At 49.4% G+C, this 22,118-nt stretch overlaps 1 protein-coding gene across 1 annotated transcript; it reads right to left on the bottom strand.

Moving 5' to 3' along the window:
• Positions 1-6,892: 6,892 nt before the first annotated feature.
• GNA11 (G protein subunit alpha 11) lies at positions 6,893-21,099 on the bottom strand. The gene is made up of 7 exons (XM_084302529.1): positions 20,953-21,099; positions 16,793-16,977; positions 15,005-15,159; positions 14,307-14,435; positions 13,747-13,876; positions 12,793-12,946; positions 6,893-11,187 (listed from the first exon to the last, which is right to left on the bottom strand). Exons 1-7 carry the CDS (start codon positions 21,086-21,088, stop codon positions 10,997-10,999), a joined length of 1,080 nt encoding a protein of 359 aa, XP_084158655.1. The 5' UTR covers positions 21,089-21,099; the 3' UTR covers positions 6,893-10,996.
• Between the last annotated feature and the right edge of the window lie 1,019 nt (positions 21,100-22,118).

Below are 22,118 nucleotides of genomic sequence, written 5' to 3'. Positions count from 1 at the left end.
TGCCTTGTTTCCCACCTCATTTCCCACCCTCCCAGGGCACGGAGCAGGACAGACGAAGCAGGGAGAAGGGTGGTGGTTTGAGAGAAGAAGAACCCCACACACCTGGCATGCTCAGAGGGCTGACTGCCCACCAAAATCAAAATTCCACGTTTTCTGGGTACCACAGGGGTGCAGAAGAGATCTAAACCTCTTGCTGTTCCACGTGGGTACCACCAGCCCATCCCAAGAGGTAATAACACCGAGCATGGGCACCAGCCAGCTGCACAGATTCATTTAGGAGTGAAGGCTGTGGTCCCAGTTAAAGCCAGACACTGTGGGCAGCGAGAGCACCAACCCTCACTGTCAGCAAGAGGACAATGCAGCATTGCACAGCACTGAGCGCAGCTGGGCCTTGAGAATAGACTGTAAGACACTGCTGCAATACGTAGTTTTATCTCAGATCTCTGCCTGTCTATAAAAGGATAAAGTCAATCTGTAGCTATAAAGGAAACGGAACTGGGAGCCCTGCTCCTGTCCCCGTGCTTTAACCATATTGTCACCCTTCTCTTCCTACAAGCCCCTATACTTTGTGATAACATCCAACCACTGTACTGAGGCACAAACTCCACAGAAGCAGGCCCCGTTTCAGTGTTTCAGGAAAGAAATCACACCCAGAGATTCAAGAGATTTGTTGTACTGGAAACAAGAGTGAAAGGTACAGGTATTAGATCATCAGCAACCCATAAAATCACGGGGGTTTCTCTGCTGCATATTACAGTATTGGCCAAGGGCCCTGGTGATGGTAATCCTGCCATGCTCAGTGCTGTGAGTGTGTGCAGCAGAACCAGTCCTCCCTCTGAAGATGCTGAAGAAACATGACAAAAGATGAGAGAGGCTTGGGTTGCTGGTGGCAGCTCTGGTTGCTGTGGCTGGGCCCAGGCAGGTGCCCACCAGAGAAGTCCTGGAAAGTTCCCTGCCACATGCAGGTGTCCCTCAAGGCACTTCTAGACATTTGGATCCTTTTAGTGAAGTTGGCAGCAAAGAGAAGAACCACCAAAGCTTGGTGCTCAGCAAACAGTTTCACAGAATCACAGAACTGTAGGGGTTGAAAGGGACCTCAAGAGCTCACCGGGTCCAACCCCCCTGCCAAAGCAGTTCCGTAGAGCAGGCTGCCCAGGTGGGCGTCCAGACGGGCCTTGAATATCTCCAGAGAAGGAGACCCCACAGCCTCCCTGGGCAGCCTGTCCCAGAGCTCCGTCACCCTCACCAGGAAGAATTTCTTTCACATGCTGGTGCGGAACTGCCTGGGCTCCATTTTTTGGCCATTGCCCCATGTCCTGTCCCCACAGACCACTGAAAAGAAGTTGGCCAAATCCCAATGTCTCCAATGCTTTTTCCAATACTTCATAGTTTTGGACAAAACTTAAAGACCCCCCCCCCTTCTGAAACTGAGCTTAAAAATATTACATCTGAAGGATATTGATCTGGACATCTGGCAAGTGACTTAGAAAGAGGATGAAAAGAAAAAACTTTCTGTCCGGTGCTTGGGATTTCACTGACAAAAATAAAATAGAAGAGACAAGGAAAAGCCCGGACTTCCAGGTCCCACTACATTTTCAAGTTTACTTCACAACAGCTGATCTGGAAAAAACATTTTGGTACATCCCCAGCCATAATGTGCCTCTTGTGACCGAAACAGCAATCCTGTCCAAGTCACAAAGCCAGGAGCTGTGTCCCGTGCCCTGGACACCCCCAAGGAACATGAAGGTCCCCAGCAGCCGGTGGCAGGGACTAAGCGGGCAACCCTGACCCGCAGTCGCAGGCACCTTCCAGCCTGGCCGCTCGCTGCCCCGGCAAAGAGAGGGGTGGGCGAGGTGGCAGCTCCCCCGTGCCAGCGGGCGCAGAGCCCCCCAGCCTCTCACAAAGCTCAAAAAGCAGAAATAAAATCGCAAATACTTTTTAAGAGAAGACTTGAGATTGCAGAAGTGCAGGCTCTTCCTAACAGTAAAAATTGTCAGCAAAACTCTTCAATTCTCTACAGAATTGCAGGAAAAAAATAAATAAATAAAAATCTGTGAGGCAGCTTTTTGAGGAGGCCCTCGCCCAGACGCAGCGATGCACGCGTGGTGCACCGAGATCTGAGGGGGGCTGAGGGGGAGCTGAGGGCCCCCCACCAGCGCCTGCCTCTCCTCGGAGCTGAGGTCACTGCCATTGCTGGGCGGTGAGGAAAGACGTGATAGAAGTGACGGGTATGGCACGTTTTACACAAAGGGCAGTCCAAGACCTATGGCTCTGAATTCCGAGTATGAAAACACCAGCTCCATTCACTTGCCTCTCCCCCACCACATGGCTTTCCAGACGTACTGGTTTTGACTGGGATTCAAAGTGAGACAGTGGTCAAAGTTCAAAGTATGTCCAAGCAGGGCGGGGGGGAGAGGAGAGCTCTGTAGTAATCTTCTATTCAGACCGATTTCCTGTGCTGTTAGGAGGGCTGGTTCCTCTCCTCACTTTGCTGCAGACAGCATGCAGCCACTTCAGACTCAGAGCTGGGAGGCACAGGAACCCGTTGAGCATTGTGCTGCAATGACACCACAGGCCACAACAGGAGAAAATCTGAGCCTACACACATCCGCAGAGCAAACACTTCACTTACACTCCTCAGTGGCGCGGCTTTGCTCTGGCCTGAACTCTTGCTGTGCTCTTGAGGGATTTCAGCTGGGACAGGAGAGCCCCGGCCCTCCAGGCACAGAAGGAACTTGAGTTAATGAGATAAATGCAATGCAAGCCTGGCTGGGGCACGGAGCGGGGTTTTCAGTCAAGTGGTGTGGCTGGTCTAGTAACAGAAAAAGCAATCAGACAGCTGAAGAAATTAAGGGAAACTGGGAGGGGGAGGGGGTTGAAGGGGCCAAACCTGCCTCTCTGTTGCTAGAAGTACTGCGGTAGTTTTGTATCACGCAGATTTCAAACATGGCAAAATTACCATTCTTCTAACTGCACAGAGAGAAGGGACAAAAAACTAGGCCTGGTTAAAGCACAGGAACCCAGCATACTTCTTCAGATTAGAACAGACAAATGACATGCTAAAATCAAAGACTAGAGGTCAAAGTTTAGAAAACTACCAGTGAGAGCATCTGTCTTTGCGAACTCCAACTTCAAAAAAGTTTTGATCAAGCTTAATTTTACCAACCACCCCTTATTCTTAAACCATCTTAACCCTGTACATACTTTAATCAACAGTCTACAACAAAAGTTTCCTGACTGCAGAAATACAATGCCCGAGTTTTTAAAATGTAGCAGCAAGCTTGAAGTTCTCGTGTTAACACACAACCCGATATGTTTTATTTTTCAAGATACACCTCTGGAGAGCGCTCATTTTTCCTTATGCTCACCTGTGCATAAAGGTAACTGGTTAGGCCCCGTACAGCACCTGCAGAAACCCTGAATACAAAGAAGTTACCATTCCCGGTACTTTCCAAAGCTTGTAATTCAAAAACTTGTCAGGGCTCCCCCGCCGTTTTGTGACTGAGGAGCCCCCAGCCCCCAAGGTACCGCACTCCTGGCTGCGGGTGCTGGCTCCAGGCAGGGAACAGGCGCTGGGGGTTCTCCACGCACACGCTGCCCTCTTCAGGTTCGCAGCTGCTCTCCAAGGTTCTCAGAAACTCCTGAACTGACCCAGCCTTACATCTAAAAATCCTTTTCAACAAAGCAGAAGACTGCAGCTTGGAATTAAGGGAAGCATCTGTCCAGTGTGAGCAGAATAAAATGTCATTTGAGCTTTTTAAAGCAGCACTGATGCCAGGGTTCTGGGCCCAGATGGGAAAGGCATCCATTTCCCCTGGATTTCTTTACAGCATTTAACCTGATCTGAATCAAGTGATGCAAAGCAAAAGCTGAGCTGGGATGTTCCTAAACAGAAACGTCAACGATGTCCTCACCCAACAGCTTCAGTGAGGCTCCTTGAAGAGCAGAGGCAATCAGCCATTTGCAGCATTTGAGACTGAAAGGCTGAGCCCCTGGGAGGGAGGAGAGACCAGTATTTCAAATGCATCATGCAAATGCCTTTCTTTCATGGCCAGGAGCTACATGTCCACACCTGAGATGAAGGCAGGAGCAATTGTCAGAGCAGTGCAGGGGTGGTGAGCAGCCGCAGCTGATAGCACCCAGCTGGGCACACGGAACAGCCCCAGGCTGCAGCCACAGCCCCTGCTGAGCCACAACCTCCCTCTGCCACCCGGAGCACCCAGCAGCTTTCACGCAGCCCAAACACCAGCCTTGTCAGCAGGTCAGCTCTGGGAGCCGCGAACAGTGCTCTGAAGCCTTGAGTTCTCAACCCAGGGTAGTACAGAGGTCAGAAAAGTTGCTCAAAGGGGCTAAAATTCCTTGTCAGACTGTGCCACAGAAGATAAAATAGCAAAACCAAGCTAGACATGACTGGTATGTCCGAGTCCACAGGCAAGAGTTCATTTTAGAAATTGCTTATGGTGTTATTTTTTGCTGGGAAGCTACTGAGGTATCATGCAGAGGAAACTACACTTACAATTCATTTTCAGCCACGTTTATAAACCAAAGGGAAGGAAGAAGCTTCTGTCCAAGGTGATTTTTACAAACTTTCTTTTCCATCTTTTTTTTCCCATCAGTTCTTACTGCTTTGGTTGTAGGGACACAGTCACTATAACTCTTTTAATTAAACAGACAAACTTTTCTCCACCTGTATTCCAAAGCACTACCGTCCAAAACCAGTTACTGCGGTATTTATTCAAATGCCCTTGCTCCACAACAGCCTGGTTTCTGTTACGGTGCGACCCTTGGTCATCCTGTACTTTCCTTGAGCTCTCTGGAACTCACCACAGTGGCTGCAAGGCCTGAGAGAAGCAAGCAGTGAGACTGGAGGCAGGACCCAGCAGCCTTCAGAAGACAAGAGCAGGCACTAAAGGCCGGGGGTGCTGGACCGGGGCAGGCTGGGCAGGGCAGAGGAAGCTGAAGCACAGGCAGGAGGCTTCATTGCTGCTTTATAAAGCTCAGACAACATCTTATTCTTCTCACACTGGACAGATGCTTTCCTAGCTTTCCCAGGGAAGCAGATGTAATAGAGGAATGAGCTTTCTCTTGCGGGGATGATGGCTGTCCAAGAACAAGGGAAACCCTGCTTTCTCTTTCTCTGCCCTCTTATTCTGCGTGTTTTGGGTATGAAAAAGACAGAAACCGATTTAATGCCTGAAGCCCACCTGTGTTCAGCATCCCAGGGAGCCGCTGTGGTGTGGGCAGTGACATCTAACGGCCAGGCCTGGAGCGGCTGGAAGCAGAACTCTGCTCCCGGGGCTGCCGGAGCTTTCCAGAACGCCCGCCTGGCTGCTGGCCCCATCCCAACGGCTCACTTTTCCCCGGCGCCCTGCGAACAGCTGCTGGACAGGGCTGCATCCTTGCCCTACTGGGCTCCCCAGGGCCCCGCCGTGCAGGCCGGGTGCTCCCAGACCCGGGACACGGCTGCCGCAGCCGCTCAGCAAACAGGGGTACAGAGGAGGCAAGGGGCTCACAACTGTGCAGGAGGAGTTGACCCCGGCTGCATTTGAGAGGCCCTTGGGAAAGGCAGCAACTGTGAGCAAGCCGCGGGGATCGCACTGCCGGTGGCTGCTCCAGCTGCCTCTTTCCCTTGGCTGTGCCAGGCCCAGCAGGGACCTCCCCATGGCAGCAGTGCTGAGCAGGCTCCAGCGCTCCAGAGCCACGGCAAGCGCGGTGCGCCCGCACGTGTGGCACGGCCGGAGGCTGCTGAGGCCACAGCACGAGGCCTCTCACCCTCAGCTGGGGATGTTGGGCATTCGTTCCAAGTCCCTCAGCCCCTTCAAGGAAGGGGTCAGTTGTTACTATGCACAGAGCACGTTATATAGACCCTTTGCAAAGAACGGTTCTATGTATGACCCCATGAGGAAAGAAAAAACACTTTCAGCTACTATTTCATCATGCTGCCCAGGTGGTAAGAACACAGAGCTACCAAGAAAAGCATTGCACACTCACCCTTAATTAGGAAACAGAAAATGAAACCACTCACAAATGCCTGGCAGTATCACAGCCAGAGACTGGTGTGGCCTTCCTCAGTCAAGATGAAGCACAGCACCCCAGGCTACCCAGCATCTGCAGCTTCCCTCGTGCATTAAGTTACAGGGAAGGGAGTAGAACATCCTTGCTTGCAGCTTCCTGAAAACCCAGGTAACCTTACACAGAGGAAGTTATATATTTCCACCCACTCCCAGATTATTTAATCTGAAATTTCTGTAGAATATTGCCGGGGAAGGAGAAGTAATTTCCAGCAATTCCATCCCAGGAAATCACTTCGTGAAAGCTTTTACAGCCATCCATCTCTGGACTCCTAAAGGGAGAAAACTAAGCAGTGTTTCATGTTTCAGACCTTGCTTCTAGCAATGAGAACTGGAAGCAGGTGTGATCCCACTGAAGTTTCTCCTATAGGCAATACATATCCTTTAAGAACTGTGCTTGAAAGGGGCTGACACTACAATAAAAGGTACCAGCAAACACTGACAACTCCACAATTGCACTGCAAAAATCCTGTATGTCTAGTTGCCACCACGGCATCTTTGTATTTTAAAACCCTTCTCAGCTGTTCTCCAAAACTGAGAACTATTATTTGTACAGCATGCTGTATATTACATATTATACTGCATATTATACTTCGTCTTTGCCAAAGCAGATTTTGCTTCTGTGCCTCAGAGTCCTGATTTTCTGAGCAGAACCAACCCTGCCAGCTAGGTCAGTGTGCTTCACGCTGAGATGCCCTGCAGGGCACCAGAGTTGTCCAGCCAAACAGAAAGAGGGGAAGAAGAGGAAGAGGAGTGAAGAAATACATGCACGATTACCACGGCTTTTAGGAACAAAATTTATTCCAATTTCAAACAGAGAATTTATTTCAGGAGAAAGATATGAAAATCAATTTCCATCAGATATTTCTGTAGTAAGGGTTGGTGCCCAGCAGTCAGAGTTGGATCATTCCAAGAAACAATCACACTCCTAGACTGGAATGAGACAGTTTGGAGCCTGAATAGAACCTGACACTGGGCATCGTATTCAGAAACTCCTTTACCCTACCCTCTTCCCTTCCCCCACCCCAACACGCACAACAATACATGCATTGCAAATGACAAGGTTTAAAAACAGCATTTTATATAGTATCTTTTTAAATAGGATAATGTTTAAATTGTCTTAAATCAGGATCCTATAATATACAAGTATAACCAAATAATTTCCACCACATTGGCACTTGTAAAGAGTCTCTGGCACTACTAAAGAAGGGGCATTGGCACAAACCATACTTTTTTTTTTTTTTAAAAAAAAAAAAAAAAAAAAAAAAGGGTGCTGCATAACACACTTTATCTCTGCTGGACTCTAACAACCCGGGCTCTGTACAGTACAATACAATGGTCAGCACACTCTGGAAGGTTTTTTGTTTTTTCCTTCTGTGTGTGAGAGTGTGTTCTGTTTTTTAAAAAACCAATAAAACACATGAAGAAAAACCATAGTTGAACGCAAGGCCAACATTGCTAGGAAGCAACAACAACAGACCAAAGAATCCAGCTCCAGGAAAAGGGGAGACGGGCAGGAGGGGCTGGAGCGATCTGACACGCCAAAGCAGGAAGGAACTGCTGGCTCACCAGGTGGCCAATCCACACAGAACGGTGCAAAGAAATGGGATGGTCCTCTCCTCACTGACTTCAAGTTTCAAACTGGTTCAAAGTACATTGGTTTCTTCAGCAGAACAAAAATAAAAAGTGCACAAGGAGCAGAGGTTAGCCAAGAGACCACTTCCTCAGACTCAGACTTCAGATTCCCTAAAAGAACCCAATGCCACCTCTTGTCTGAGCTCAATCCGTTACCTTGACCCATGGAAAGTTCTGACTGGCCTCACTTTCCGAAAAGATGATATAGGCAAATTGGTTTAAGGTTTGGCACTTTCTCTAGGGCAGGCGTTTGCCAAAGGGCCAGCCAACAGAGATGCGAACCAGTTCTGCAGGAACGCTTCACTGGCCAAGCCGGAGGCACATGAGCTACTACTTGCTAGAAGCATGTGCCAGCACTGGCATCTCCTCACACACAGCACAGACCGCAGACAACTCCAAATTATGTGTGTAAGTCTGACCCATTCCTCCCCTAACTGAAAGCAAGGTTTCGGGAACACAGGAGTCAGCCATCGCATAACATTTGCCCTTCCCCTTTGCAGTGATAATCATCACACCGGGCCAGTTACTGGGCCAACAGCTACACCAAGCACCTGGTCAGCAAGGTACAGCACACGCCTAAATCTTGTGCTGACAGCCTCCCACAGTTCTCTACCACATTGCAGATCCACTCCGCAAGAGACAGAGAAGCAAAGATCCCTCCCCCTCTGCCAGGGCAACAGCTCTTGGAGGAGGAGAGCACTCAAAACCAAAAAAAGTTACTGATTCAAGTGGGAAGGTACCACCATCATTCATCTTGGAAAATACTTCTGGCAAGTTATTTCCAAGAGCCTCTATTTCTCTGTGCCAGGCCCATTGCTGGCAATAGTTGTAGTGTGAACCATTTACATGAGGATCAAGGAAGCAGAAGAGGCTGGTGCTGCCATCTGCTTCAGATGAACAGCATTTAGAATACACGTAGATGACTACAAACTCCTCTTTATAGAACAGTCTCTACAAAATGGACCATTTTGGCATAAAGACAAAAAAAAATGCAATAAAATTGATGCAAAACTGTCTGACACATGGGAATCCTTCTCATTTCTCCCAAACGTTAAATGGAGTCCAGAGCATGGCTAAAGAGGTGCTGTATTCCCCTCAGCATCACCACTCTGTCAGACTGGCTCTTCAACTGTTGGTCCCATGGCTGCTGTTCCAACTTAAGCTCTCTGATCACACTTGGCAGAGCTTGCTTTCTTCTGTAGTGCTCTGAGACATGCAGAGGCTTCCCTCAGCTATTCTGGACAAGAAGGGCCTAAAACCAGAATTACTCAAAATAACATCCCTCCAGATTTTAGTGTTCTAGATCAAAGCATCTTAAGGATCTTGGACAGTAAAGATCTACTCTTACATGATGTGTAAAACACTGATGTAGTGCTCTGTCTACAAAAGAGACAAAATATCAACAGCCCCCTTCAACAGTGCAGTCCATTTAATCTTTATCTACCGGCAGCCTACTAACCTTCAAGGGGGCAAACTGGTTGATCCAGAGAATTTGGACCCAATGCTACTTTCTGGAATTGAAATAGAAGCATTAGTGATAGCTAAAACACACAGGTCCAGAGGTGGGTCAGATCTGTTTCCTACTCACTCCTGGTCTCGCCTCTGCAGTTGTCATCCAGGCTAGCGTTATTCATCACGTTTCTCCACTTGCCTTGGTGCCTGGAAAAAGCTGTCTAATGTGCAAAGGCTCCACTTCCTTCTGCTTAGTGGATGGAGTTTTATTTGGCATCTAGAATCCAGAATTACTTCCACCCCTACCTTCCGCTCACACCAGCAAACCCTGCTGCCTCTGCCTCTACTCTCCAGCTAAACGAAAGTGCAACCACAGTAGGGCTTTCTGGATTCCATAGCAGCCACATGCTCCAGCCACAACTACTGTAACTTGATTATCACATGCACCCTGGAGCAAATATGTGTGCAAGTCCTCCAGAGAGGATCCATACTTCTCTGAAGAGAAACACAGCAGCATGTGCCTCGGGGGAATGCATAAACAGGAAAGAGAAAGTTGCCACTCCCTCCAAGAGCTATCCACAACCTTCTTAAGTAAGAACTCTACCTACGTCCTGAAGTCTGTGACCCACCAGCTCTGGTCCTCCCTAAAAATCTGCAAGCTGGACAGGACTGAGGAGTTCTTACAAATCCATTCAACACACCGGCACAAAATGCAATAAACAAGGCTTGTTTGCTACTAGCAGCAAGAAAAAAACTAGAGGGTGGCACAAGACTAAGATTTTCAATCCAGCCAAAATCTGATGTTTAATTGCCACTATTACTTAGTGTGCTTTTGACATTTGCTGCATAGAGAAGTTGCTCACTTGATGTCACGTACTCTGCTCAACAGAATGGAGAGTCACTCCCCGCAAACTGAGCCACATGTGTGCGCACGTGCGCTTGTGGTGTGGGGGGGATGTGTGTATGTGCGTGAAAAAAATTAAAATAAAATAAAATAAAAGAATAATTACAGTCAGGCACTTCCCCAGGCTCAGCAGCTATTGCTCCAAGAGCGTCCATCATTTGTAGTCCATGAGCAAAATACAGCAACATGTAGCAAACTACGTATAGAACATCAATAATTTAAAAAAAAAAAAAATCACAGTCTCCATACCTTTTATAATTGAAGAAAAAATAGCTCAGAACTAGAACATATAAAGAATGGAAAAGTGATGGCTTTTTTTTTGTTTGTTTTGCCTTTTTTTTTTTTTTTGCACAACAGTTGGAGAACAATTGTTCTTCCCCAACATTTCATCACAGTGAACCATGGAGCGTGTCCTGGGGAAGGGAAGGGAAAGGGTGGGAGGGAAGCAAGCAGGATTAGCAAATTACACCAGAGGCACCCTATAGCACGAGGCACAGGGACCAGTAGCAATCCACACTCCCACAGTCCAGTGAATTCACAATCTTGGCTGGAAAGTTATTTTTTCTACATACACCATGGGAATGAAAAGGAAAAAAAGTGGCTAAGCAACAAAGGAAAGCTTGAGATGAGACTGCCTTAGCTGTTTGGCAAAAATTAAGAAGTGAGCAAGGTGCTGAAGAAATGAGGCATATCCCCGTTAACTGTGAAATAAAAGCAATTTGTTAAAAGTATGAAATCAGCTACTCTGTGGACAGAGACATGAGACTCCAGGATAACACTGAGCACTTGCCACTCCACAGATCAGACAATTTGCAATCATTACATCATCAAAAATTAAAACTTTTTTCCTGTCATGTTTAAAATTTCTTTTTTTTTTTTTCCCCCCTGTCTTTTCTTCACAACGAATCCTCTCTAGGGCCAAGAACAGAGCAGGTCAAACCAGGTTGTATTCCTTCAGGTTGAGCTGTAGGATGGTGTCCTTGACAGCTGCAAAGACGAAACGGATGTTTTCTGTGTCTGTGGCACATGTGAAGTGAGAATAGATGATTTTATCGCTGTCTGGATTTAAATCCACAAACATCTTGAGAATGAACTCACGGGCTGCCTGTGCATCCCTCTGCGGGCCTGCAGCAAACAAAGAACAGTTAACAGAGTTGTGCTAAGCACATCCCCTGGTGTGAGCCACCAGAATTACTACTAGTACACTTTTTCTTATGGGTTCCATGGCTATAAAGAAGAAATTATGATCACTTATTGCATAAGAGTCCTAGAACCTGAAATATTTTATGCTCTTCACTTTCCTAGACCAAAATCTTTTTCTGACATTGAGAGTTCTGACAGACACCAATGCGTTACTTCAGACTGCACTTAGAAATACAGAATTTGGTATAACCCTGTTCGTGCTGCTTCCGTTAGATAACAGAGACAGATACTTGATATATGTAACACAATTACCTCCTCTGGTGTTAGGATCTATATTTCTCCTTAATATATAAATGGGTCTTATGCTCTGAAGGACACAACTATGCTAGGCAAACAAAGGTCATCTTCAGCCAACTCTGTAGTCTGGCTGGTCAACTGAAAGGAGGTATGAAGTGGAAATTCTTGTCGCTGTTTACTTCATATTGCTGACAGTTCCTCAGAAAAGTCACCTTTTCTGAGTCACCACACTGATATTCCTTTCAGCGTTCTCACATTCTCCATGGCAAGGCCCATTTCATGAGAGGTGATCTGATGGGCTACCTCCCACTCGTGAGCCATGCAGCATTCCTGGAACAGCTACAGCAATTACCAAGATGAAAAAGGTGAAAGTATATGGCACTTCCTAAAGTTGCTATCTTGTCTCCAGCTGTTGAATTATATTAGAAATAAGCGCTATTCGACCAATAGCCATAGGCAGACTGTGCAAAAAAGGCATGTTTTCCACCACTGCTGATTTCTGAGTGCCTGTGCTCTCAGACAGCAGGGGGCATGAGACTACAGAAGTGGGAGAACAACTGATAAGAAGCAATTGCATTTGTCATTTAAAGGAAGCAAGCTGTTTGCAAAACAGCAATTCTGACTTCACCATTTTAAGTACGTAACAACAGAGTTAATACATGACAGCACGGAAAGAAGCGTGTTGCCTGACCTCATTCTCCACTACGTTCATTTATTTTCAACCCTGCACAGATGTACTACCAGAAGTGTAGAGCTGGAAATGTCATTTTGGCTAAGGAATTTTGTTTCAGATGGAAATTTCTGTTTCACATAGATATTGGTTTTCTACAGCTGCATACAGCTCCCTATTAGGAATTGAATGCTACCTGAGGTTTTTCAGCACCAACATGTGAACAGCTATTTGACCAGTCAGGTTCTCAAAACGAGGACTCAAATTGCCTCTTGACTATAGGGTTAAGATGCCCAGTATGCCAGTGAATTAGCACGTTTATAAAATAGGTTATATGCACAAGCATCCAGGTAGTCAAGTTCCATCATTTAACACTTTAAAGCACATATTAATGGAAAATAATTTTCAATTAATCATCTAGGAGAGGTTCATTAGATCAGATCTCTGTTATCTACGTATGATCAGGACATTTTTGTGACATCTGCTCATTGTAGGTATTCCTTTTGAAATCAGGAGTTTTTACCACCATCTCTAGATCTGAGTTTCTTTTAAAAAAAATCCAACCAAACCACCCCCATTTCTCCTTCTAAATTTAGTGTTCCTCCTTAAAAGCCACTCACCATCAAACTCCGGGAAATAGTCAACAAGATGGGAGTACAGGATCTTGTCTTCCAACAGATCCTTCTTGTTCAGGAAGAGGATAACAGATGAGTTTTGGAACCAGGGATAAGTGATAATGGTTCGAAAGAGAGCTTTACTCTCTTCCATCCGGTTCTGAAATAAGAAAGAGCAAGCAGTTTTCACAGATGAGGATCAAGATGCCTTTCTGCTATTTGCACGCGTAGACAGATCTGCATTGATCTAGCATCTCAGATACTGTACACAGAATACTTTGGTCCCGAGTAAATTCTGGATCAAACTGATCAGGTAAACAGAGAGCAAATGCAGTATCTAATGGATTCAAGTTTAATTTAATTGGCAAGTCGTTAATATTAATGGACTTTTACAAATCATTTTACACTTTGTGCAGTTGCATGAGAAGACTGGCCATGGTAGTTTGTGAGCTACTACCTGTTTTATCTAGTAGAAAAGAATAACTATATTCACCTTATGCAATTTTTGCTAATCCCTTAGCAGGCATAAAACTCAGTATTGCATCTTCCAAGAGACCAGTCACTATCTAATAAGACAGCAGACACAGCACAAAGTAATTCAGGTGAGGAAAAGAGGAACACAGGAACAGGTAATTTCATGAGCACCCCTTCACATAGCACAGTACCTTCCAAGACACACAGGACTCCGCAATCGCAGAGTATTTCTGTATCATTTGAGAAGTACAGATAATTTGAAGGTACCATGAAGGTACCTTCAAATTTGAAGGTACATGAAGGTACCATGCTCTGCCCTCAGGGACATCATCATCCATTGAGGCTCATGTTCTCTTCACAATAGGAAGAACCGAAGGCCAAAACCAACAATTCTTGCTAATCCAGCACTTTGGTACTGACCTCCAAGAAGGCAGAAAGACCCCCTTTCCCGCCACCCTCCTGTAGCGCTCCCACTCTTTGGCTTACCTCATTATCAGACTCCACCAGAACTTGGTCATATTCACTAAGTGCTACTAAAAACATGATGGAAGTCACATTTTCAAAGCAATGGATCCACTTCCTTCGTTCTGATCTTTGACCTCCAACATCCACCATTCTGAGGAAGAGAAATACATACTGTGTCACAGAAGTAGCTGCAATTCTCTATCTGAATGCAGAGGATCAGCACACAATGAGAACCAATGCCACTCTGACAGTTCTCTCAGCTGCCTTACAAGACACCACTTCAGCCCCAGGTGCCAGCAAGGTAATCCTTCCCAGGAAGGACGCCGATTCCTGATAAATGGTTAGATGTGCTCTAAAAATTCACCTTCTGTAAGGAAAAGCTCCAAGCCGAAACATCAACTTAAGCTACAACAAATGCTAACACCGTTCCCCTCAGCAGGTACTTCACAACACCACAGCACATACGTTCACTCAAGCCTCTCAACCCTGCATCAGGACACTCCAAATCAATCCAGAACTCATCTTTCCTGAACCTGCATCATTCCTCTCAGTTCAGTGTGACACGAATACACCTTCCGTACCTGAAGATAATATTCTCTAGGTCAAAGGGGTATTCTATGATACCGGTTGTAGGAACTCTAACGCGTAGCACATCTTGCTGAGTTGGTAGATACCCTGGAGTAGCAATACGATCCACGTCGCTAAGATAGCTAAAAGAAGCACAATTTAAAAGAAAAAAAACTACCTTAGGTTGCAGCACAAATACACAAATTTAAACACTGTTACATTAAGTCTTTGACTAGCAAGAAAGTCACTTGAGCCATTTCCAAAATGCAATGTGAAAAATAACAAAATACATCTTTGGGGAACAGTAATTCACCTACCATCCCTTTTGGAGGATAAACAGGTACATTAAGAACAACTTTATCAACTCTGTGTAGGTGTGTGGAAAACAATCTTTACTACAGAAAAGGTTTAAGTACAGTGGATGCTTATGTTTCAGAATCGAGTTTCACCTAAGGCTCTGTTATTGAAGAATTTATGTATACAATCTATGTAGCCAGCAGAGACCATGCAACTTGTTTAAAACACATAGCAAGACTCATATGCCTCAGTGAGAAAGTACTATGTATTTTAAAGTAACTATGTCATGGAATCCACTGCAGCGTTCTCATCCTCTGAAACAAACTCTAGACTTCAAAATAAAAAAAATTGATAGTTTTTATTTATGATAGCATCGCTAGCATCTACCAGTACCCACCAGTCGTTAAGTACTTACTATTTAGCTGAGTCAGAAAGCTGATATTCTCTTCTCCTGTCATAACACTCTTGTATTCCAGGGTCATTCCACAATGTTTTAATTGCACTTACGTAGGGCTGCTCAAATGTCATGACCTTTTCTACATCCACTTCCCTGATCAGGACTGCATTGGCCTGAAGATTGAAAAGCAAAAACCAAAGCAAAAGAACTCTCAGATGAACTAAGTCCCTGTATTATGACTTCAAGGATCCACACGCTGGCTGCAAAGACCAGAGGAACAATGGTAAACTATACACCTGAGACATCACAGCTCCAGTTTCCCTAGATTGGTATTATATGGAGAATTTAGACTTCAATATGGTTGGGGTGGGGGTTATTTGTTTTTATAGCAGATGTCAGCAAAGTTCCACCAAAGAATCACAGGCTCCTCCACAGAATAAAATGCAAAATGGCAGCAGGCTTCACCTATCAAGATGGTACACACCATTAGATCTCTGTGTTTTGAAACAGCTTCCAAGGCAGAACATCCACTGTAAAGAACCCAACTGTCCAGCTTCGGAGGAGGCTAAACTACATTTGGACAACAGGCTGTTATGCTGGGTTTCTTTTTTTTGTTTTGTTTTGTTTGTTTGTTTGTTTTAGCATACTTCAGCCACAGTCCCTTTTGAGAGAGAAAATAAAAACAGCCACTCTACAATCTATAAGCAAAGGAAGGACTACAACCATCACAGCTGCCCTGGCATCCATGAAGTTACTATCCGTGCAAGTTTGCTTTCTGAAATTTTTGGTGCACTTGCAAGAGGAAAGAGCTTCTGCCTATACTAGAAAAAATAAAAAATAAAGCCAAGTTCTGCACTTATCATAAGTGAAAGGTGACAGACTACAGCTATCAAAGTGCCTCTGCCATGCCTCAGGGAAAGCACAAGTAAGGCAAGCTTCCTTGCACGCTGCCTGCTCTCAGCACTGATGCTGCAGAGCCTCCCTGAAGGCAGAAAAGGTTTTCAGACTTGGGGACTCCCAGTGTGACAACCAGTCCCTACGAACAGTTAGTAAAAATCAGCTCCACGCTACTGTGTGACAGAACAGATTAAATATGATTCCACTTAAAAATATTAGGACATGAAGCATTAAAGAAACAAAACTCCAAAAACCTAGTCTCTTTGTGCACCCTCAACACCCCCCTGCAAATAACTAAAATTAAGACCAGATTTTGCTGAAAAAATTATCCCTGAACCCAAGGTAGGCAAGTCAAACCACAGAAACGTGACTCAAGCTGAAGCTGAGACCAAAACTCAAGAAAGTTAGTACCTTTGGTCAACGCTTATCAGAAAACCTGATAGCTTGCAGTAACAGCGATAACTTGAAACAAAGGTGTCCAGCATGTACGGTTAGCTTCCAGTTCAGATGCAACTAGCAATTCATAGTGAAAACCCAGCACACCTACAAATGCTGAACCCTTGAAATAAGCAAACAGAGCCCATCTTCCTACCTCATGTTCCAGTTCCTTGCTCCCACTACCCACTACGTGCAAACCATCCTGAGAACAACTTAATTTGGACAAACAATGATTCTTTCCCCCAGGCAGAAAGTTGCTTTATCCCTCAACACAACCTAGTAAATGGAGTCAGATATCAACAAAATATCATGAAGAGCTGTCCTTCTGCACATACGCCAAAAAAAAAGGGTAGAAGAATTCAGGGAGGTTGAGACTGCAGTGCAGAAGGGCACAAACAAGCAGGAACTTACCCGTCAGAACCCAGAACTCCCACTATCTAAAAACACGTGCAAAAATTGTGAGAAACTCACCTTGTTCTGTTCATATTTGTACAGAATCTTCAGGGTTTCCATGGCCCTGATCATGGACTGCATGGCAGTGAAGATGTTTTGATATACCAGCTTGGTAAAACCCTTTTTGTCCTCTTCAGAGTAGCCTGAGCCATGAATTATACGCATTTGCTTAATGAACGTGCTTTTTCCACTCTCTCCAGTGCCTACAGAACGCAAGAGAGAGAATTAATAACCGTTTCAAGCAAGGTTTGCTACACAAGACAGCAAGCTTACATCCCAGCACACCTCAAGGTCCCTACTGCCGTACCCAAGCACCTGCTGCCCATCCAGGCGCTTTTCTAGGGACTTCTGGAGCACCAAAAGACATCCTGGATAGCCCTGCTCGTCCCCACTGCAAACCCAGGAGCACGGCAGGCAGACGGCTCGTCCTTTACAGCAGCCTCCAAAAGCACCTCGGGTACTTATTCCGAATCTCACGTTACAGCCACTCCCCTGGGGCCTGCGTCAGGAGGCCCGTGCCCGTCACACCTGAGCTGTTCCCAGATCCCAGCGAGATGCTGCAGCCCCAGATGTGCTCCCGAGCTGGGAAATGCCGGGCTGGCAGCAACCGGCCCGGGGGAGGCTTCTTTGCATGGCGGGGAGTGCGCTGCCTTCCCCTGCTGTTTGGCACCTGCTGCTCTTGGCCATAGGGATTACACCTCTATGCGGAAAGGGGCCGAACACAACAGGAAAGTCAGCTCCAAGGGAGAAGAGAACCCACTACGGGACTCGCTCGCCCAACTGACGTGAACAACCCAGTTGATGCATCTGCCAAGTCACTCACGCTACCATGCAATGAAACATGGTGCCTGCTCTTCAGGGCTGAAACGATGACCCTCGCCACAGCAAGACAGAAAGCTGGGGGCAATGTTCTGCTACAGAAACCTCCGAGGCCACTCGCAGCCTTTGAACATTGCCAGGTTCAGAGCAGCAACTGAGAGCACAAGGAGGGATGCTGCTCGCAGCTGCCCAGCCCCAGGCCACCGGCGGACTGCCTGGTGCAACCGCAGGCTTCTCGCCCTGGAGGAGCTGGGGCCAGAAGAGCAGTCGGAGGGCAGGGCAGGCGTCGGTGCCAGCCCCTGCTACGTCTGCCTCCTGCAGCCCGCTGGGCAGCCCCTGCTCCTGCGGGCACGGCCTCAGAGAAGCCTCATTTAACTGCTGAAGGCCGACAGCTCGTAGCAACAGCAGGAACTTCACGATGTGGTATGTAGAAGGGGAAATGCCATGGGAGGAAGGGCTCGTGCCCTCACACGGGCTCGCTACGCCCCCCCCTCAGCGGGCATCGGGGCAGTGCCTGCAGCCTGCAGGACGCGCGGCTCCCAGCACCGCTGCCCAGGGGCGTGCGGCCTCGGCCCAGGTGCCACTGGAGTCCTGCGCAACTCATCCACCTCCGCTGGCGCGCCTGCTGGGAGCTCTGTTTGAGCCTGCACAGTTTGCCATCGCTGTGCAGCGCCTGCAACTCGAGAGGCAGCTGAGTGGGTCACTGGGAAGGAGAACTAGTGCCTGCCCCCCAGTAAGGGACAAACCCTTTCCGTCTCCAGGCCCAAAGCCCCGGCAGAGCCCAGTGCTTCCCCAGGGAGCCGCCAGGCACTCGCCTCGCACCAGGGCCTCGCGCAGCACCGCGCAGTCGCTACTCACAAGTGCGTCCTCAGTTACTCACATCTATAGTGCCAGGCTAAAAGGCAAACAAATAAATATGCTCAGATAAAGGCAGCCAGCACACAAATAGAAGCAGCATGTTTAAAATCAACTCTCCCCATCTCCAAGAACTGACAGATTTTTTGTCAGCCTCGTTAATAAGTAATAATAAATAACGCTAATTTCTAACACCATTAGCACGCAGCAAAGTGTCCCCATCTCAGACAGAAAGCTGCACCACAAAGGGGGGAAAAACTGGAAACTGAAATCTTCTGTGGTTAAGCACACTGTGGTGAGAAATACTTCCTTGTCTTTTACCACAGCGACCAAAGCAGAGAAAAGAAAAAAGTGGTGCCTCAAAGTGCTCTGATAATGAAAACATAAAACAAACCTCGGTGCTAGGCATTTACTTCAGAGCTTGAAAGCCCGAATGCAGACTCAGCCTGTTGCTCCATCACCATCCGCACTAACACTATTACTATTTTATTCTATTTTTCTTTTTAAAGGTGAGTCCTGCTTTTGTCTAGACCATGAACAATACCGAGCAGCACTACACCAAACCTTGTAAGCTCCAACGAGCGTGGCCTCCTGCATTTATCAGCACAATAACCTCATTTTTTTGTATGACAATGGGGAGACAAGGAGATCGTTTGAACTCATCATTTCTTGTGTCAACGCGCAAAAGCAACAGTTTCCCATAAATTACTAACGCCCCCCAATACCTGTCAGACACCTGTAAATACATTTATTCAGCCAACGGTATCCCAGGCTTAATTGCAAGCAAGTCCAGGGTAATTTTATAGAAAGCATCCTTCCCCCTTGTCATCGCAGTAAAAAGACCGATGACTGCCCTACACCACAGGCCAAGGTACAATACCTCAAATTCAAATTTCTTATTACCGGGTTCATCACTGAACAGCAGCATTATTCTTCACTGCAAGTTTCTGTTTTAGGCTTTGGACTGTAACTAGGTGTAGAAGGAAAAATTAACAAGGCTTCTACAACGCAGGAACTCCCCCCGTGCACACATCTCTTTTCACAGTTCGGAGTATTTGGAAAAGCCCCTCTCACAGGTACAATCGCTAACGGTTGTGAACAGAACTCCACGTAATAACAAGATGGAAGAAATCCACAAACCCCTGCACATGGCGGTTACATCGAGAGACAGAACACCCATCACCGGCCATGACTTCAGGTGGGCAACGTGCAGTGCTGCGCCCAGTGCCGGGCAGCCAGCAAGCACAAAGGAAGGCTCGTCTTTCCAATCACCTCCCACAACCAGGAGCATCGCTATCTTACATAGGTTTTATCTTATTTTTGTTTGTTTGTAAATCTAATACTGAATTTTATTTAACTGTATCTTCCATGAAAAAAAAAAAAAAAAGTTTTCTTGAGCAACTTTAATTTCTTTTCTGAAGTGAGATCTTTAGCTCCAGTGGGATCTTCTTAACCCAGATGAAGCCTATGGCTCCAACCTATTTTGAAACAACTGCTTCTTTGGGATTGCTCTAAGGAAACACGAAAGCAGGAGACCCGTTGCCCAGCTTGCAAGAAGCCTTGCAGAAATGGACGTAGCATCTTCAAAGCCCACAAACTTCAGGCCACTGCTTTTTACCTTTCACCTAAAGAACAGCAATGCGTTAACTGCCAGGGTTATCTTCACACCTCGTGAGTCTCCAGTTCATGGTACGAAGGAAAGGCCTGGCTTTCGTGTAACAATCATCACCATGCAACACGGCAGGCTTAGAGATATCCAAAGGACTGGGCAGGCAAGGCCTCAGCTCACTTGCATGGAATTTTACACCTGCTTTTCCATAAGAATCAACCTAATTCCTCACCTGTGCCAGAGGGGCTCACTCACCGACTGCAGACCCGAAGCCAACAACCTCCGCCCGCCAGAGCCACCTTGCATCTCGGGGCGGCGTTCGGCCAAGAGGCAGCATTCAAACACTGGCGGCGCTGAGCCACGGTACCCCCGGAAAGCTCTCGCTCCGGTTCGATTTGGGGGCCGCACAGACGCGAACACCGCGCTCGCTCCCGAACAAAGCCCCCCGAGAGCCCCGCGGGCTGCCCCCGCACCACCTCCCGGCCCCCGGCAGCCTCCTGCCCGCGCTCCCCGCTTCGCCCCTCCCCGGCCCCCGGTGACCCCGCTCCTCCGCGGCCCGGCCGCCGCCGCTCGAGGCCGCGCTCCCTCGCGGGCCGCCCCCACGTGCGCGCACCTCGCACCTGCCCGCGGCGCGGCCTCCCCCCGCCTCGAAGCCGCCGCCGGCGGGGCGCGAGCGGGGAGCGCCGGGCGGCCAAAGGGCGGCCCCGGCCCCGGCCCCGGCCCCGAGCCGCCCCGGGCGCCGGGCGGGGACGGCCGCCGGCTGCCGCCGCTCCCCGCCACGCCCGCGCCGCCGCCCGGAGCTGTCAAGCGGCGGCGCCGCCGCCCGGGCCCCGCGGTGGCGGCCGAGCGCGGAGGCCCCGCGGGCCGGGCCGGGCCGGGCCCCGCCGCTCCTCACCCAGCAGCAGCAGCTTCAGCTCGCGGCGGGCGTCGCGCTTGTCCCTCCGCAGCTGCTTCTCGATCTCGGCGTTGATGCGCTTCGACTCCTTCACCTCGTCGCTCAGGCAACAGGCCATCATGGACTCCAGAGTCATGGTCCCGCCGCCGCCGGGACGCCCCCGCCCGCCCGGCGCCCGCCGCCGCCGCCGCCCTCCGCGCGGCCGGGACCCCGGTCCGGCCCGGCCCCACCGCCCCCTGCCCGCCCCCCCCCCCCCTCCCTCCCTCCGCGGCGCCCGCCCGGCCCCGGCCCCGGCCCCTGCGGCCGGGCCTCGCAGCAGCAGCGCCGCGGCCGCCGCCCCCCCCCCCTCGGCGCGCTGCCCTCGCCCGGCCGCGCCGCCCGCCCGCCGCTCCCTCCCCGCGCGGCCCCGCCGAGCCAGCGACGAGCCGGCGCAACCCAACCCGCTGCCGCCGAAAACAAGCGCTGACTGACAGCCGCCCGCGCCAATGGGAGAGGCGGAGCGGGGCGGGGCGGGGCCGGCGCGGCCGAGGGGGCGGGGCTCCGCTGCGACCGGAGCGCAAGCTTGGTTGGCCGCGAGGGGGGGGCGGGCCCCGCACCGCGCGATCCCAGGGCGGGGCGGGGCCGCGGGGCATTGTGGGCCGGTGGCGGACCGGGCGCGGAGCGGGTGGCCATGGCGGGGCGGGCCCCGGCCCGGGCCCCGCGGCTCGTTCGCGGCCCTCTCGGCGCTGCCGGGCCCCGCGCCCCGCCCGCAGCCAGGCGCGCTCCCCCTGAGCTGCGGCCCGCTCCCTGGCCTCCCGCCGCCGGCGGAGCTCGTCCCGTGGCGCCGCCTTCCTCCCTTCGGCCGGGGGGGCCCGGGCGGCCGCAGGCGCCGCCGCCGCCCCCCCCCCCCCCCCGCTGCGGCCCGGCTGCCAGCGCCCCCCCGCCCTGCCCCTGTGGGCCCGAAGGGGCCCCGCTGCCCTGCGCCCGCCTCAGGCCTCTGTTCCCGGGAGGAGCGGGGCAGGCCCGGTGAGGCCTCAGCGCGTTCCTCTTCCCGAGGCGGGCAGATGCACGCACAGCTTCCCGAATACGAAGCCTCTCTGAGCACTTCTCTCCCTGCTAGCGTTGGTTTCTCTTGTCCCGCCTGATGTTGCTCTGTCCCAAGCGCAGCCTCCCCAGCCCCTCAGGTT

The sequence above is a fragment of the Netta rufina genome, assembly GCF_964035555.1.
Source record: "Netta rufina genome assembly, chromosome: 28".
In the NCBI taxonomy this organism is placed as follows: Eukaryota; Metazoa; Chordata; class Aves; order Anseriformes; family Anatidae; genus Netta; species Netta rufina.
Note: the sequence above shows the minus strand (reverse complement) of the source record. Positions and strands in the feature narration are given on the sequence as shown.